The sequence below is a fragment of the Mus pahari genome, chromosome 2 (assembly GCF_900095145.1).
Source record: "Mus pahari chromosome 2, PAHARI_EIJ_v1.1, whole genome shotgun sequence".
NCBI lineage: Eukaryota > Metazoa > Chordata > Mammalia > Rodentia > Muridae > Mus > Mus pahari.
The window spans coordinates 22,688,617-22,707,807 of record NC_034591.1 but is presented as its reverse complement, the minus strand read 5'-3'; the positions used below and the strand labels follow the sequence as shown (position 1 = coordinate 22,707,807).

The 19,191-nt window shown below is 42.9% G+C and overlaps 1 protein-coding gene across 4 annotated transcripts in view; it reads right to left on the bottom strand.

Moving 5' to 3' along the window:
- Positions 1 to 19,191, bottom strand: part of Rbm33 (RNA binding motif protein 33) — a 103,896-nt gene that overhangs the window by 9,385 nt on the left and 75,320 nt on the right. For 2 of the 4 annotated variants that reach the window (XM_029533888.1, XM_029533894.1), the window contains 3 exons: positions 17,355 to 18,026; positions 3,474 to 3,683; positions 1,202 to 1,390 (listed from right to left, as the gene is read on the bottom strand). In XM_029533888.1, coding sequence (XP_029389748.1) covers positions 1,202 to 1,390; positions 3,474 to 3,683; positions 17,355 to 18,026 — 1,071 coding nt within the window. The remainder of the gene's footprint in view (positions 1 to 1,201; positions 1,391 to 3,473; positions 3,684 to 17,354; positions 18,027 to 19,191) is intronic. The other 2 variants (XM_029533889.1, XM_029533901.1) reach the window with 1 other exon arrangement.

Below are 19,191 nucleotides of genomic sequence, written 5' to 3'. Positions count from 1 at the left end.
CTGGGTCATATAAAGTTTACAAAGACCAAGGGGCCTCTCTTCCCAATGATGGCTGATTAGGCCATCTTCTGCTACATATGCAGCTAGAGACACGAGCTCTGGGGTTACTGGTTAGTTCATATTGTTGTTCCACTTACAGGGTTGGAGCCCCAGACAGCTCCTTGGGTACTTTCTCTAGCTCCTCCATTGGGGGCCCTGTGTTCCATCCAATAGCTGACTGTGAGCATCCATTTCTGTGTTTGCCAGGCACTGGCATAGCCTCACAAGAGACCGCTATATCAGGGTCCCAGCAGAATCTTGCTGGCATGTGCATTAGTATCTGGTAAACCACCTATCCTTAAAGACAGTGTTTCTACACAGCTAGTAAAAGTGGTAGTCAAAGTCTGAAGATTCATCTCTCAACACCAGGCCCAGTTTTGGAAGGCTTTCTCTTCTACTCACTTTTAGACCTCTTAAAAGTAAGTAGACATATGTCTGTTTGAGAAAGGGTCCTTCCTTCTTCCTATATAAACCTGGCTGGCCCACAACTTGCTTTGTAGACTAGGCTGGCCTCACTCTCAGAGGTCCTCGTGCCTCCACCTCCCAAAAGCTAGGGTTAAAGGTGTGAGCTACCACATCCAGCTGTAAATGGGAATCTGAAACATCTTAGTCAAGCACTAAAATTGTTCTGCTCAGAAATGTAACATTCCCTGTATAAACTGCATTTTTTTACTGGTCATACATAACTCTGAAGACGCCTTGTAGGGTCAGACCATTTGCTCATAGCAGACATGGAGTGGTGTCTGTCTTCATCCTTCATATGATTGGTAACAAGCTCAGACCAACAATTTTAAAGAACACAACCACAAAGTATAAGTTACTGCTACATCTGTATTGCAAATGCTAAGATGAGCACCAGAACTGTGAGTGTGACACAGCTTCAGAAAATAAGACTAGGAGGCTAATTACTTGAAAATTTGAGAAATTACCACAAATAAAATGTGATTCAATAAAAAACCATATAGGTGCCTGTATACATGTGAACTGTAGGACAGACTTCAAAGGACAATTTATTCTACTAGAGTGTTTACTTCCTAAACTCTGGGAGGCAAGCACTAGCATCTTTCTTCTTGAGTACCATCTTACTACAAATGTAACCCACAATGGCCACTGTTCAGGAAAGATGACCCACTGGCATTGTCACCACATACAGGCAACCCACCTGGATGGGGCCCACGGACATCAGCAAACTCTTCAGCTGGACATCAGTGGTGGATGAGGAAAGACCTTCCACAGACACCACACAGGGCTGTGGCTTGCATTCCACCACTCGAAGGTTCTGCTTATTTGGCATTAGTCGTCCCCGGCCCATGGGACCTGCCACTCCTCGGCCTCGTCCATGCATGATGGCCTGGCAATGACAAAGAAGATGCATTCTGACATCTGAGTGGATTCTTCCTGTAGTGGCTAATAAAGTACAAAAGTAAGAAAGTGCTCAGGGTCCCTCAGGACATGCTGTGAGCCATAGGATCTTCTTAAAGGGTGGCCTAACAGCTAACCAGGGCAATACCAGCAAGTAGAATGAGTCTAAGGTGGAAGACCCAGAGTTCTACAGCTATATTTGGAAGGGATTCTGGCATTACTTTCATTCATGATAAGCACTGGCAGCAATTAGCCAAACAAACACTTCTCCCACCATGGCACGGGCCAATGGACATACGGTATACACAGGGTTAAATCTCCAACTGTGGGCTGGAGAGACGGCTCAGAGGTTAAGAGCACTGACTACTCTTCTAGAGGTCCTGAATTCAATCCCCAGCAACCACATAGAAGCTTACAACTATCTGTAATGGGATCTAATGCCCTCTTCTGGTGTGTCCAAAGACAGCTACAGTGTACTCATATAAATAAAACAAATATATAAAACAAATAAATCTTTAAAAAAAATTTTTAAAAAAAATCTCCAACTGTGATGAGTCATCTGCAATTCTACACAAAGTGGCAAGGTTTATATTTATCAACCTCAAGCCTTGAAATAAGACCTCATCTAGCCACGTGTGACAGTCACCTCCAGAGCTTTCACATAGTCATACACCCATCTGCCAGTAAAAGCACTGTCTTTCAAAGCTACCCACATTTCAGAACCACAGTGAAGGGCCTTCACTGAAGAAAGGCTAGATGGCTGGCATTTCTAGCATTTTCAACTGGTGAGGCAATTAAAAAGAGAATACCTAATTCTGCAATTATCCAGCTAGGCGTGAAGACAGTGGAACCAAAGCAAACTGGACCTCACCCATGTCCTACCCTAATTCTGTCCTAGCACTTGGTTTAAAGGAGCAATCCACCATAGCCCACTACCTCACAAGGAAAGGCACAGAGCCAGAGCTGATACTCAGAATATGTGTGGACCACAGGAATGGAAACCTAGAGGAACACAATTAGAGGTGCATCTTCATTGGGTCACCACCATCCCTGTGAAGCATATTCTGGAGAAATAAGGCGACAGTTCAAAGACTCACAGGAGACACATGAAAGGTGTTTTCTGCTTTCGTTACAGAAAGTCGCATTATGTACACTCTGGTAAAGATTTCAGTCAGATACTAGGTTTTAATATAAAGTCTTATAAAAAAAGCCTCACAATAGCTCCAGCAAGTGAGAGACAACATTGGCCTCTAATAGAGAGCTAAGATGTGGGAGGTGAAGCTCCTCTAGCAAGCCCACATTTAATTCTCTAAAGTCATGTTCTTCATATAGCCAGAGGATAGGTCTGAAAGGAGATGTAGCTTAGAGCAGTCTGTGAGATCCACCATTTTATTGCAGGGCTTAACATTAATGTGTACATCTCTCTGCTGCAACAGCAGAGTCATATATGGGCTCCTATCTCTTTAACAGTGTGAGAGACAATACACACAAGGTAAAACACTGTACTAGCAGACCCCACATCTGAAGAAGGACAGAACCTGCAACAGTCTCCTTCTTCCTGGCCTCACCTGTACCTCAGACATGTGCCACTGCTGTAGAGGGGACTTTGTGTTCACTCACTTCTGACAGAAAGCTGCCTTTCCTCCAGAAGCTTCTGGAACTTCTCTGTCTGCGGCATGGCTAGGGACAGAGAGCCTCTTGGATCCTTGGCAGGCTGGGGTCAGAGGCAATGCCCTTCACCTCCACAGGGCCTTGCCTCTATTCCTTAAACTGGGGGTTATTAGACAGGACAAGCACATCTCTGGTTCTCCATTAGAAACATTCCTGCTATCAAGTGGGTGAGAGGAACAGAGGTGCCAGTGCTGTCTGTACTGGGCAGTGGCTGTTCCAAGGTTCAGGTCAGTCATACTCTCCAGTTGTACCACCAAGTAAATGAGTGGAGGCAAAGGCTTTCTAAATCACGACTAAGAAAACAACTCATTTAGCAATGTGAATATTAGCAAGTACCAAAAAACCCACCCAGTGCCAAGTTCTCTCAGTTAGGAAAGCTATATAAATAAGGACTTCAGTACCTTCTTGGCTGGGTGAATCCCTTGGATGCTTTTGATCCCTGGAGGGATAGCCGGGTACATGTGGGGCCCCACAGGAAGGTGCTGGGGCTGCTGAGGAACCCCCTTGGTCAGCGTCACCTTGCGGGTAGGCTGCTGTCTCATGTCCGGAGGCTGTGGAAGCCGCTGGGGCTGGCCTTCTGTGTGAGAAAAACCATCGCTCTCTCCTCCCTGCTGAAATCAACAAGGCAGCAGGCAGATCAGTGTCTGCCCACCACTCTGGTTAGGCACTGGCACTTACTGCCAGTGTTGACCTCGAGGCAGACCTTTTCAGACATAAATAATACCAAATTGGCCTCTTCCCTGGAGCCAGTAGGGAAACTTCTCATTGGGCAGAGGTTAAGGTTTTAAATGCAGTATTTTTGAAATTTAAAACATTAATTTTTTTTAAACAAATGTATCCATTTAAAGAGGCTGCAATAAACACAAATACTGTTTAATTCATACTGATTACACTGTAAAACTACTTCATTTTGTATTGGCAAGAACACTCTTGCTGAAAACTGACAACCAGTCTTAACTTTTTAGTTGTTGCTCAAACCCACCAAAAATGGGAAAGCTGCCTGGTGCCAGGGTCTGCTGCAGGAACACACCCCCCCCCCCCCCCCCCCGCACCTGAGGATCTACACCACTAGCAGGTTTCACAGCCAGTGAATGCCAGAGAAGTAAAGTAGCACATAGGCTTGGCTAAGAGCTTTGGGAACATCCACAGTCTGTTTCCTGGTCCTCTTGCTCTCAACTTCAATGGCTCCTGACCACAAGGACCATGAGGTATGACCACTGACATGCCCATGTCTACTGTACTATCAAGCAGCAGCATAAAGACAGTCTGTGGGTAGAGCCTATGAGCAGTCTGCAGTTTTCAGCAGTGTTTCAAAGAATGGCCTGTGAGTGAGACAGAAAGAACAAATGACAAGAATTCTGCCCTGCTACATTATGCAATCTTAGTAGACATGGATGCTGGCCCTTGAGAAGTGACAAGTGTACTTGTACTCTTCTTGATGTAAAGAGGCATAGACCGGGTGATGGTTGGTAACCTTCCCACACAGGCTACACAACCATGACAGTAAATGGGTGCAAACGATTTCAAAAGAGGTACATGTCTACATCCATCTCCCATTCCCATCCAGCTATAGAAGTGGATTATAGTTTATCCCCAACACAACCAGTCTGAAGTTTAACTGTCAGTGCAGTAGTATGAGAGGTCATAAGGCCTTTAGAAGGTGTGACTCCACCCTCATATGGTTCTGTGAGAATGGGTTAGTTATGCCAAAAAGCTGTCAAAAGGCACTTGGTCTCTTACATCTCTCCCGCCTTCCCACCTCTCTCCCGCAAGCTCTGTCTGACTTTCCTCCATGAAACCTTCACAATTGGGATCCTGGTTGCCATGCTCTAAAATTTTCCAGTCTGGAGAGCCAAGAACCAAAATTAACCTCTCTTCTACATCCAGTCTTTGGTATTTTGTTATAACCACAGAAAAAAAGAAAAAGAAAACCTCCTAAGTTATCTCTTAGAGACCACTTAATGGAAGAAAGGGGCCTTTAAGGGAAAGCAACCAGTATTAACTGTGCCCCAAGAAAGATAAGCTGACATAAGGGAGCAGAGCTTTGACCCACTGCAGCATGCAGAAACTGCCAAGTCTGGTTTCCTTAAAACTTCACAGACTTGCTAAACAACCATTTTGCGGCAGTAGAATCAACACAGTGAAAGAAGAGGTGACAAAGCACTGTTTGCCAGGACCAAGTGTGTAAGTACTATCGTCTTCCCTCAAAGGACCCAGCAATTGTACTAGAACAAAACTGTATAGACATGGAACCCATAAGCTTCTGGCGCTGTGGTCCTGTTTGAAGACGAAAAGCCACCGAGAGTCCAGGCACTTTTTTCTCAGGATGCCTGGAGGCTAGGGTGGTGGAGGAGGAGGAATATGACATGAAAGGCTAGGCAGAAGTAAGAAAGACATGGTAAGAAAAAAATGATTAAAAAAAACCATTTAAAGTGAAATAAATTCAAATATTACAGGTATTCCAAGAACAAGTTGAGATCTTAAGAGGAACAAGCTCCCACTTCCAAACAAAGGAGTAAGGGGACTATGAAGGTCACACTCAAGGATAGATACAGAGAAGCCACTTCTCTACCAGCCCTACAGGCTACTCTGAAAACAGCAAACATCACACTCCTTTAGCCATGCTGAGTATGAAAAATAAGTGGGCAGAGGACAAATGTTTTAAACTGGAAAACAGAGGGACCATAACAATGTAGCTCAAAGCAGTGAAAAGGATGTTCTGAACGTTATGCCAGCATATCAGTCAACTTACATGAAATGGGCCAATCCTACAAAAACACATACCCAAACTGGCTCAAAACCCAAGGAGCAAAGACTAGAGCTCTAAGGAGCAAGGACATAGACTTGACAAAGAGACATTTCTCACAAAGAAAAACACAAAACTCCCTTCTCCCAGGGCATTCTGCCACAGTGCTAAGGTAAAAAATGTTACCTAGTTCAGTCTCATTCAGGAGAAAGGGGAACGGGAGGCCCATATTATGCTGCCCACAAAGCCACCATCATCAAAAGGAAAAGGCACCTCTACTAAAGAACATCCTCAGAAACACCCACAAACCTTTATCAAGATGTTAGCCAGTCCACTCTAGGAAGAGAGGAAAAGCATCTCACACCAAGGTGATTCAAATCTTAATTAACCATAGCATGATACTGCTGTAGACAGCCAGATCCCAGCCTGAGAGGCACTGGCCCCAGTGAGGGGCTCCTACAATATGTGGCTATGTACTTACATTTAAAAACATTTTACCATGGAAATTCTCCAATATGTACAAAAAGAGATAACCAAATCACATTTATTTATTTATGTTTTGTTTTTCAAGACAGGGTCTCTTTGTGTAGCCCTGGGTGGCCTCAAACTCACAGATCTGCCTGCCTCTGCCTCCCAAATAATGGGTTCAAAGGCACATGCCGCCACCACCCGGCTTTTTGGTTTTTGGTTTTGAATCACCTATATTTTGAAAAATGCAGGCACTTAGAACAGGCCTTGTCTACCTGGATGCATCTCCTGTTCCCCAAGGACAAAAACTTCTGAAAGTTTCTCTCTCTCTCTCTCTCTCTCTCTCTCTCTCTCTCTCCCTCTCTCTCTCCCTCTCCCTCTCCCTCTCTCTCTTTCCGAGACAGGGTTTCTCTGTGTAGCCCTGGCTGTCCTGGAACTCACTTTGTAGACCAGGCTGGCCTAGAACTCAGAAATCCGCCAGCCTCTGCCTCCCAGCTCTGAAAGTTCTTGACAGGCAGGGGGCAACAGTCTGACTTTCTGAGAACCATGGTCCTATGAGGAGTCTGCCTTTCCACAAACTTCTACTGGGTGGAGGTCAATTCTGGACTTTTGCACACAAAAAGCTAATTTCAGGCCAAGTTTAATTACTAGTAGACTCTGGATTAACACTAGTAAAAAATGATCAATAGATAGGTTAATGGGCCATTGCCAGGAACACATTCTTCTATCTATAGTAATGCACATAAACAAACCTGACTGAATGAGAGTCAAGACAAATTAAATCTATCCTATATCTTTCTTTCTTTCTTCTTATTAGTCTCTATGTCATCGCAAAAGTATTAAAATACTGTTGAGATGCAAGCAAACCAGTGTCCCTAAGTAGATGCCAGATGGTGTTCCCATATAAAAGCACATCTGCAGAAAGGACAGTTTCCCCAGGCAGCATGGTGCATGTTGTAACTTCTGGCATAGCAGTTTATCCAAAACAGATGAGGGGGAAGAAGTTATAGCCATCATAACCACCAGGTAGAGACATACTGTTGAACTGCTCTAAAATGATTGTCTTTTAATGAATAAAATAAAAATGTCCCTTAAGACTAATGTTTGGTTTTAAAATTCCTATCTAAATTAAAGTAAGATCAGGGAATATTTTTTATCAGCTTAATTTTATAAAAAATGAGGTTTGTGGCCATCAACATTAGCAGGACAAATTTATTTATAACAAATGGTTTAAATGTACAGATAAAAATGCCCATTGACACTGTCAGGGCTTCTGGCAATTTGACAGATCAAATCTTATTTTCATTCTTTAAAGCCCATGAAGAAGTGGTATCGCTGAGTTGCATTCACTAGCAGGCAAATTGATTAATCCCTCTCCATAGAACCTCAGCCCTTGATTATACCTATCAGGCGTTAAGCAGCATTATTCTGGAGTGACAACACTTGACAAATTCCCCAATCATTTTCCTCAGCCTTTGTGGCCCTGCTAGCTTGTATTAACCCTGATGAAAAATTAATTTTCCTTATCTTCTTCTAAACCCCAAAATCCAAATCCGCCAAACTGGCAACTCTTTCTGTAAAGGTATTATGAAAACCTCTAAAAGATTAATTGCATGTCTTCAGGTGACATTAAATTAATTTCTGTACTCATGACAGACATTTGATACTCAGCACTGAAAGGACAGATAACATTGTCAGGACACACAGAAGGACAGTGGCATGGTGTCCCAGGGCAGCCTCTTTATGAATCCTCCTGCTGATAAGTCCACTCTTCACTGTCAACAGCAGTGTAGATGATGGTGCAGCCACAGCCCTTGCTGCACAGGTTTCTATTAAGGACAACAATACAGGCCTATCCTAGCAGTCTCCAGGAGGCTCCTTTGGGATCAGCACAATAAAAGATATGCAAGCTATGTAAAGTTTCTAAGTACACATATGTGTAGAACTCTATTTTCTCTCTGTAGACTGCTGGATTACATGAGAGACAGGACAGAGACAGGCCAGCCCTAACCCTTGCCTAGAGTGCTGCTACGAGCTGTGAGACTACCTTACACTCATCAGGCATGCTTACATGCCAGCAAGCACACTGGGGATAGAAATCTGGAACATTATGTCAGATAATGGTCCAGAAAACAACTACAAACCAAATCCAAAAGACAAAAGCTACTTGAGTAGCCAGACCTAACTATTGGACTTTACTTCACGGGGATTCACTTAGCACACGTGTTCTACTTTACCATACGAGGATGTGTCAGTTATTCAGGTGCTTACCTTGTAATAATCCTCCACTCTTAGTTAGATATGAGAGAAGAATTAGCTAGTCTTTAAATTAAAAAACAAGCAAACAAAAAGTAAAAAAACAAAAAACACTAAAACCCTAAAAGCCTCTGAGGAGAAACAACAACATCCAGGGTAGATGGCACAAATCTACCAAGTGAGATTCTGGGTGCTTGCAACATGGAGGCTTCCTAAGCAGTGGGTCTGTGAACTGGTTCTTCAAACTCAAGAGCTCAAGCTTCAGGGGCAATTTTGTTCCTGCAGGTCTGTCCACTGCAAATCTGTTACCTACTGCCCCACCCATGCCACCAACAGTCTCCTCAGAACTCTATCCATGGTCTTGTCCTATATAGCAAAGACAACAGTTACAGTCAGTTCTGCTTCCATCTGAGCCACCTAGGCTGTGTCCAGGTGCTGCCCTACAAAGCTAGCTTCTGCCAGAACCAACCAAGTAGGGCAGAGCTATGTCCTCTACGTGACAGTTTCAAACTAGCAAATGTGACAGGTCTACCACTTCAAAGTTCAAAACAGCAGGCAGACAAGATGGTTCAATAAGTGGGTAGGGGTGTTTGATGGCAAGCCCGATGACCTAAGGTCTATCCCGAGACCCACATGATGGAGAGACAACTTCCATAAGTCTTCTGATCCCCACACATAAACAGTGGCACACCCTCTCACCAAAAATAAATGTGAGCATTTTTAAAGTTCAAAAACAACAAACAGATCTCACAAACCAATCCTGTTCAGAAAACCAAATGAAAAGGAGTTTGAAGGGAAAAGCAGAAGGTGACTGTAAAGATAAACAGTAAAGACCAATGTTATTCCAGGCCCTGCTCCTGTATTGCTCACTTCCTGATATCACTGACAAGGCTAGGGGACAACTATCCTGTTCACTCTCAGATGTTCTGGAGAGATTCTATGTCCTCTCCATCTCTGCTTTGATACAAGAAACCCAACTATGCAGACATCTTCAGCTTCAAGTATTTCTAATGCCCATGAAACTGTCCTAGGGTCTAGTGAGAAGGCAGAAAGCTCCTCCAAGAGCAGGGACCAGAAGCTCTAAAGCACGGGAAGCTCTAGTCAGCAGGCAGGACAGAGTATGTGCAGAAGCACCAGCAGGGATCCCAGAACAGCAGCAGTCCTGAGCAATAGAAAATAGAGGCTCAAGAATGGGCACCTCCAGAGAACAAGAAGGGGATGTGGAACATTCTACATCAGCCTGGGACTAAAGACAGGTGTGCAACTCTCTATCAGGCTGATACTTCCCAAAGCAACAAAAGATTGGAGGGATAAATGTTATGTTTCTATTCATCACAACCTCAACACTAAGGTGATTAGTTATGCCTTATGTCCTCTTTATATTATACTTAAAATAGAATTCAAACCCAAATCTGGAAAACAAACAAAACTGCCAATTTTCTATTTTCCTAGGTTTCCCCCCGCCCTGCTTAAGCCAGCAAAACAAAGTGAGACCATCAACTCATCAGAACTTTCAAGTGGCTCCCACTGCTCTAAGAATGAAGACCTAAAGAACCTAGGCAAGACCCATTTCCAGACTCTCCTACTCTATGTACTCAACCCAATGCCCTTCCTTCAGTTAGGAACTGCTGCAGTTACACATACCCCACTCTCCCTACACACATACCAGGAAGACCCACTCCTTTACTCCACTCAGAAGCCATTTATTTCTCCAGGTCTCCTTGCTATGTTGCCCATTCCACTTTACTTTTGCTTATACCTATTACACACTCAAAATCCACGGAGTGCTCAGTTCACTACAGAGCTCCACCCACAAAGGCAGGCCTGCTTTTGTATGCAGCTCAATCACCATGAATGCCCAGTGCCTCAGTTCATGTCATATCTGCTGTGACAATGGAGACCATGGTTTCTCTTCAGGCTCTTACTAGACCTCACTACTATTACCATGTCCTTCCTTCCTGCAGTCAGAAGCCTCACCAAAATGCATGAAGACTAGGATCCAAAGACTTTGCAAGTCCCCAGATAGCCTCCCCTTCCATAAGTGTCCTATGTCCTGGCTAGCAGTATCACAGAAGCAGGTCTTCGCTAGCCGCTGAGGTACAGAAGAACTCACTTCAAAGATTCAAATATATTCAATTTCTCTTTTGACTACCATATCACTCTAATAGAATGTAGTAAAAGAAAAAAAAGATATACACATGTATATATTGTCTGCCAATAATCTTTCAAGATATAGGAACCCTCAGTAAAACCCAGCTGGCTCAGCAGTACCTTGATGATTGTTCTCTTTGCAACTCCCAGAATAAAGCACAGATCTGCATTAAGGACAATGGTGTCCTGAACACTGACAGCCATGATCTTACATATCCTTCAAAGGCCATGGTTAAAGATGTGATTGGTTTCCAATCTGTGATGTTCCTAGAAGACTGAATAGGTCATCGGAAATTGCCCATTATATGGCACTTTTCTTTCTAAGCATAACATGAGGCCAAGTTGGGATAGAGAATTCTATGGCTCACTAGCCAGGGCAAAATATTGGTAGCCAGGTCATTGTAATTGCAATGGAAGAGATGGTCATAGAGTCTCACCTAGGATTCTGCCATGGCTCTTTCCTGCTCTCCTGCAGCTTATAAATGATCTTAGGAAACGCTAGCATATATAAGACATGGGAACCTCACTGAAAAGTAGAACTCCGTGATGCATCTTTTATGAGGTCATTGTCTATAATGGTGTCTACATGGTAGTGATACAACTTGGAGGTCACTTACATCCTTGTAAGTTACCCTTCCTCTATGCTCTGAAAACTCATTGGCTTACCAAGGTGGACTTGGGCAGAATTCTATTTTGGTCTGTTACTATGATCCATGGACAAATATTTTTTCATGTCTTCTCAGGAAAAGCTAATGACTGGAGAGATTTTTGCGACCTCGGCTCCTTTCTCTTCCTCTGCCGAGCTGCTAGGAGAAAAGAAGACCTTCTCTGCTGTGATAACACTGAGGAGGTGAGACTTAGAAACTGTGGCTCAAAACTTGACTTGGTGAGACAAGGTAAACCTTTTTTCTTCTTTTAAACCAATCACTCACCTTTTCCCAGCACTGAGAAGCTGATGAACATAGCAGCCCCTCGCATCTGCGTTCCAAGGAACTGAAGACTTCTAAAGAAAAGACCCACCCCAGAGCCACACAGAAAAAGGCCCAGACACATCAAACAAGAGTTTGAGTAGAGGGAAATAAGCATACATTCAAAGAACAATGGAGAGTTCTCAATGGACACAGAAGCCAATAGGAAGAGGCCCTCTCTAGCCAATCATGATGAGATCTAGCATCAAAGTAAATAATGGCAATGACAGTTCACTGAGAAACCCAAACCTCACAAAGCTGACTGAAGTCAAGAAAATGAACAAGTAAGTAAGAGCAGACAGACAAGACACACCAGAACTGACCTGGACACACCAGCGCTGGGTGGTAAGAAGACAGTGCAGTAAGTGGGGCACTCACACAGAGCTCCTTCCCAACTACAACTTAGAGTGGTTAAGGCCAGCTGTAGGGAAGACTTGGCAAACACTGCCTCACCTAAGTTATTAAAGCTAATCTCAGCAATATAGGGCAAGTCTGCATAGTCACACCAAGGAAGGTTCCCTTCTGTGGCGGGCCTGCCAAACACAAACAACCTCAAACATATCAGAAGAAGCAATAGATCAAATGTAAATTACAGCAAAGGCCACAAAAATCACAGACTGTAGTCTTTTAAAATGTCAAAGGCAAGCAACATAAAAACCAAGAGACTGCACCAGACTAAAAGGAGGGCAGAAAGCAAACATGGCTCTGGGTGAGACCCAGGCTAGGCTGGAGTCCTAGACAGTGTGCAGCTACAGTCTCTAGTGTCTCTGGCCTAAGGCAGCATTCTGTACCTCCAATCTTCTCATAAACCGCCTGAGGAAGAGAAAGTACTCAATCATAAATGGACATTAACAGACAGAGAGACAGAGGGTGAAGTGAAGGAGCAAATGCAGTACAAGATAGAAACACCTGGTGGATGTGCTAAAGGGGCAAGGCCTCAACGAAGTTCAGCCTGTGACCCACAGAAAGAGGGACCCACACACTGTCTCTAAAGGAAGTCTGGTGAGAAGGACAGAGATACCCTCACTGCCTCTCTAAGATAGGGAAAAAGATGGACAAATTCGCCCCATTTTCCAAATCAAGCTCCCACAGATCAACTGAGGCCTTCCATGGGATAGTAGGACAGTCTTTAAAAATAAATACAAAAAGACCCACTGCTGAACAGCCGGCTTCCCTGCAGGGTGGGGGTCCTGAGTCTCCCACTTCTCCACATGCTCACAGAGGAGAACTGCTTACTTAGTTTGCTGCCAAATTTCTAACTCTTCCATAACCGGGATCAGGATAAACTATCTGCCTACTTTCCAGACACTTTCTCCTTCAACCAAAGAACAGTTCCCTGAAAGGAACTAGGCCTTCCTTTTACTGATAAGCAAAGACGTAAATCACTCAGAGGTGAGCTGAGTTTTGCCTCTCAGGAGCCAGAAGATGTTTTAACTGTTTCTGTGGTTAATCAGAGAAGGATTGATGGTCCCAGAAGTTCACAATAAATAATCTTTTGATGTTTCCTACCTTTGCTTTTATTATTAAATAGGGCCAAGACTCAGAATTGAGCCCAACCAGATGCCTGGACCTATTGCTTCGTTATGTGGAGACTCAGTTTGCTCCACAGTGAGATGAAAATGTGAGTGGCACATGCCCAATCCCAGACAAACAGAAGCCATTGCAAATGCCAGCAAGAAGCACAGACCTCTTTACAGCCTCAGGAACACTTTAATCTGCCATCGATTTTCTTCTAGAACTCCTCCCAGCAACCAGATTTAGTATTTATAGGTAGAAAATTGAGATGATGATGATGGAGGAGGAGGAGGAGGAGGAGGAGGAAGCAGCAGCAACACAGAATCCCAGAAGCAGCCAAGAAAGACAACTACCCAAACATGGGTTTTTCTATAGCAAAAAAGCAGGGAAGCTTCTATGCGTCAGATGATCACACAGAAGAAGGTTAGCTTGTGACCCTGGAAAAGGAGAGCTTCAAGTTCTATGTGCTATAAAAAATGAGTTTCAGAGCAGTCAATGCCAGATATGATGCCAACAACAAGCCCTATACGAAACACATCTTCCTCCAGGCATAACTTAACACTGACCCAGCCATCACAAGTACACAGAATATCAAGAAGTCATTCTTAAGAAGAAAAAGATTATTGATTTTATGTAAATGAGTGCTCTATCTGTACAGACACCTTCATGCCAGAAGAGGGCATCAGATCCTAGTATAGACAGTTGTGAGCTACTATGTGGTTGCTGGGAACTGAACCCAAGACCTCTAGAAGACAAGTCAGTACTCTTAACCACCGAGCCATCTCTCCAGCCCCCAAGAAGTCATTCTTATAAAAATCTTTAGGATTGTTTCCTACTACCACGATAAAATTGTTTTAATAAAGAGGACCTAAATAATTTCAATAAAAAGATCTAATGTACAACAACTAGAAGACAAATGAATGAAAACACCTTTAAAGGTAACATAATTAAAGAAATGACTAAAGTCTACTTTCTTAAACTCAGACTCTCCATCTAGATTTTTTAAAAAAAATTTCTAAGAAAGCCAGGTATAGTGGCAACCCACTTTAATTCTTGTATCTGGTAATGTAGGCATAAACATCAGGAATTCAAATTACATAGCAAATTCAGAACTACATGAGACCCTATCTCAAAAATCAAAATGAAATATGCAAAGATGAATGATTTAAATTTTAAATCAGCTATGAAAGACAAGAAACACCCACTGTAAGTCACAGCAGGCTCACAGGTTATAAGTCACACACAAAAGCTCAAAGAAGTTAGAGTCATTCCCAACTGGTATGAGTTATAACAACAGCTGGCTAGAGCTAAGCAGAGACTCATGTTCTTAAGTAGTACTGGTCAAAAAGCCTGGCTAGAGAGTGACTGCCAGAAGGAACTACTGAACACTTCCGATTTCGTTATATAGATTTTGTATTAGATAGCCATAAAGGAGGCAGCGCTCTTAGGAATCATGAGCTAACTCCTGCCTTATAATAAAGCGTCCTCTAATGGTCAGCCCTGAAAAATACAAGTAACATTACACAGGACAAACAGATTGCATTTATTTATTTAGGAACACACACACACACACACACACACACACACACACACACACGAACACGCCCCTCTCTACAACTAAAGCAGCAGTTCTAACCTGTCTGTTGTAATCCCTGGGGGCGTGTCTAGCAACCCTTTCATAAGGTCACATAAAACCATTGGAAAACATATTATACATACACAGAGACAGACAGATGTGGTTGAGTGCACGCGCCTCTGTGTGTGTGTGTGTGTGTGTGTGTGTGTGTGTGTGTGTGTGTGTGTGTGTGAGATATGTGTGGTGCGTGTGTGTGTGTGTGGTGCGTGTGTTGTGTGTGTGTGTGTGTGTGTGGTGCGTGTGTTGTGTGTGTATGATATGAGTGGTGCATGCCTGCAATCCAAGTGTGTGTGTGTGTGTGTGTGTGTGTGTGTGTGGTGCATGTGTTGTGTGTGTATGATATGAGTGGTGCATGCCTGCAATCTAAGCATGCAAGAGGCTAAGGGAGGAGGGTAACAAGTTTGAGGCCACTCTAGGAAATAGTAAGAAACCACCCCACCTCCTAAAAAAGAGGAATCAAAAAGAAAACATACTAGGTTTTCTTTAAGAAACTTTATAAGCTATATATTGGATTTTTACCCTACTAGAAGTCAAGAGCTCCTAGCAAAATAGAATTTAGCCAACAACAAAATGCCATAATTCAAACAGTGACCTGGAAAACTAAAACCTTTCACACAGATGCCACAAGCTTGTCCTCCTCTCCCCCTCAGGGATCCCGACTGTGACGCCTGACTCACTCCAGACTCATAGCTAGAGTCTTAGAGGCAGAGCACAGAGCTGACCCCTAGCCTGACGCCAGTGCTGGGAAGAGGACACTATGACTGACACCTAGTAGCAACTAAAGGCATGGTGAAAGTCAAGTAAATGTGATGGCACTAGACACTAGAACACACAGCGACTTACTTTCTGAATTGTCCTAATTAGGCACATTTTACAACTAACCCACAATTATATGTTCTTCTTACTAACAGTTCCTATCCACTTGGGGGAGGTAGTATTAGGGAAATACTATTCACTCAAGACAAAGAGCGAACACCACCAGAGACTCATCAGGTTGATCAAAGTTGCCAACACAGCAGTAGAAGAGCTGCTAGAAATGCACATCAGTACTTCAGAGTAAAAACAAGAAAGGTTAGATAGAACCTGTTCCAAAGTGACTGGTGGCCACTTAAGTGGAAATTCAAAAGACTGTTTTTCCTATTTGCTGTAAAAGTACGCAGTAATGAAGCAAAATCACAAATAAATTTCATATTAAATGTCTTAGTTTTGCTTTTATATTGGAGCAAAGAAATAATTTTAAGTAAACACAGTTTCTTTCTTTTTGAAGGAAGTATGCTTTCTAGTTTAAAATGCTGCTCCCTATGGGTAGATACTTAACTTCTATGGCAGGTCTTCTATCTACACAGTTCTTCCCACCAGTGAGGAAGTCTATTCCCACCAGTAGCCATCTTCTCTTGAGCTTTTAAGTCAGTGAGACAGAGTAAACCTTCAAGTTTAGAATAATGGCCCAACCTAGATGGCCATCAATGGGAGAAGAGGTCCTTGGTCTTGCGAAGATCATATGCCCCAGTACAGGGCAATGCCAGGGCCAGGAAGCAGGAGTGGGTGGCTTGGGGAGCAGGGCGAGGGAGGGCATAGAGGACTTTCAGAGAGGAAACTAGGGAAGGGGATAGCATTTGAAATGTAAATGAAGAAAATATCTAATAAAAATTTTTTTAAATAAGTAAATAAATAAAGGCCCAAAGCTAGGAAGCCATTGTACAAACTTTACTGTGCCACTGAACATAGCAGCTTCAGATGTTAAATGTGACAGGAGGAAAACATTCAGATAAAACAGGATTGTGGATACTCACTGATATTCTACATATGTAATTTACTTGACATTATTCTATAGACATATCCTTACATCACATGGGAGAAAATTTTGTTTTCTCTCTCCTCATACGCAGCTAATTGATAAGCAAACTACATACGTGGCATTTCATACACCAAGGGGCATTGCTGTACTTCATGGATGGAATTACAGGCCCTTTTCCTTTCTGCTGTACAAATGTGCCTTTAGTCAAGCACTACCTCAGTTTACAAGGTGAAATGCATACAACAGGTATCACTGCTACAGAACACAGCAATTACACACACAAGGATATGGCTCAAAAGTGGGCCCACCCCTCTGACCATACATACATAATGCTATAAACAACTACTATGTGTATAACAATTTTTGTGAGATAGGTTTTCTTTGTCTAGCCATGGCTGTCTTGAACTCACTCTGCCTATTTCTGCTCCTCATGTGCTAGAAGTAAAGGGGTAAGCACACCTACGACAAACTTGACAGTTTGTTTGTTGGATTATGAGAGCACTGTTTGTTACTTATCTAAAAAAGCTAAAACTGAGAAAGGTATAGCTATAGGATGACACAATGGCCTTTCACTAGATCAAGACAGCTGAGACAATATGGGTTCAGACAGAAGTAGAACTTGAATCTTAGGTTTGGTTAATCTACGTGACTCTACCAGAGTTCACGTTCAACAATTTTAATGGAGACTAATACCCTCTAAGGCAAACAAATTTACAGAGAAATTCATAAAATTTGTCAACTTACCCCTCCAGACAACTTAATCACCCTGACCTTGGAGCTGATATGTGGCCCATCTCCACCACCTCCACTGTTGGCCCTGTGCATGACAGTCCTCTTCACCCCTGGTTTGGTGTCCTGAGGCCGGCCCTGAAGGGATGTCACTCTGGCTGCCTGTGGGGAGTGGGGAGTCTCCTCCATATCCATAGGCTTGACCTGGAGGACTTTGTGTGGCAGCTGTCTCAGATGCTTCAGTGGTCTCAAGTGTTGCCCTTGATGATGCACGTTAGCACCAGGTGGGACAAAGTTTACTGCTTTGGGCTGAACACTAGCAGTGGTGATGTCTTGGTTTTTAACAAGAAGTCTGGTTTTCACATTCTGCCTGCATTGTGCCCCTGGAAAGGGCAATAATGGGTTACCATTGGTGGGTGATGGTGTAGCTGCCAGTTCCTCTTGCTCCATGGAGGTCTGCGAACCATAGAGCTGCTGCTGCTGCTGCTGCTGCTGCTGCTGCTGCTGCTGCTGCTGCTGCTGCTGCTGCTGCTGCTGCTGCGCAAGTCTTTCCAGTAACTCCTTCTTTCTGGCACCAGCCTGCTGCTGCCTCCGTAGTTCCTTCTGCTTCAGGATTTCTTCTCTCAGACGCTTCTGCTCCTCTATCTTTAAACGATATAACCTTGTCTCTTCATCTTCATCAGGAAACTAAAATGGAAAACACAGTTCACTTTGCTTTATGTGGTAGGGTGGCCATTTCAAACAAATGAATTTCCCCCCAAACCTTGCAATTCAGTATTTGAAAGAAGGCATTCAAAAATCTGCTTAACAAGAAGTTTAACTCTTTCCTCTAGGGAGGGGGGGGGGGCGCGAATTATACAGCTAAGCCTACTTTGGAAAAATCTTATCAGAATATTAAAAATGAAATAATGTAAATTTCCACTCATTTACAAGTTTGAAACCAATTAAACTATTCATTTAAGATATCAAAATATGTTTTGAATGGAAATGGCAACAGCCATATAGTCCCTGCTGTCACAGGGATTTTATCTGGCTCTTCCCTGACAAACCAACAAAAGGTGGGGTGTAAATGACCTGAAAGGCCCTGATTAGAACTATTGATTTTTCGTACAGAATTTTCAGCCTGATCTCAAACTCATTTGTCACAGAATAATTGGTTATAATGAATAGCTCAAGTCAATCTTTCTGACCTTGAACTCACGAACCCTCCTCAGAATCAAAATGCTGCCAATCGCAGTATTGGAATATTAATGTTACGTGAATGCCCTGAATATCCCAGACCCAAACTATACTCAAAGTCTATACAGAGAATTCCTTTCAAAAGTCTATTGATTTTCTTTTTTAGTAAAGAATCCAATGAAGAAAGCTTAAAAACTTAAAAATGTTTTATAAAATCACCCATCCATAAAAATCTTTATTGAAGATTCAATCTATCAACAATTCCCCTAGTTACAAATCTTACCTATTTGCATAAATCTCAAGAATTAGAAACGTAAGACAATCATAGAGGTAGAGTAGAGTGGGCACCCTGTGGACTTCTTGTTGCATGCCAAAGTCTTAAGTACATTTCAAACAAGGTAGGTAGGGAGGTGAGGGGTTGCTACTGCAGCAGGCATGACGAGGAAGAAGCCCACAATGCAATAACTGCACCAAGGCCCAGATGCACCACTTCCTAACATAGGAGTGATTTCCTCAGCATTTGTTTCCCAAGCAGTCAAGAAAGGGTTAAAGTAGGTTCAGAGATATAGATAAAAATACTTTACATTTATCCTTTACTGTACCAATACCAACTAAATAATTTTTTTTTAAATTTATTTATTTATTATATGTAAGTACACTGTAGCTGTCTTCA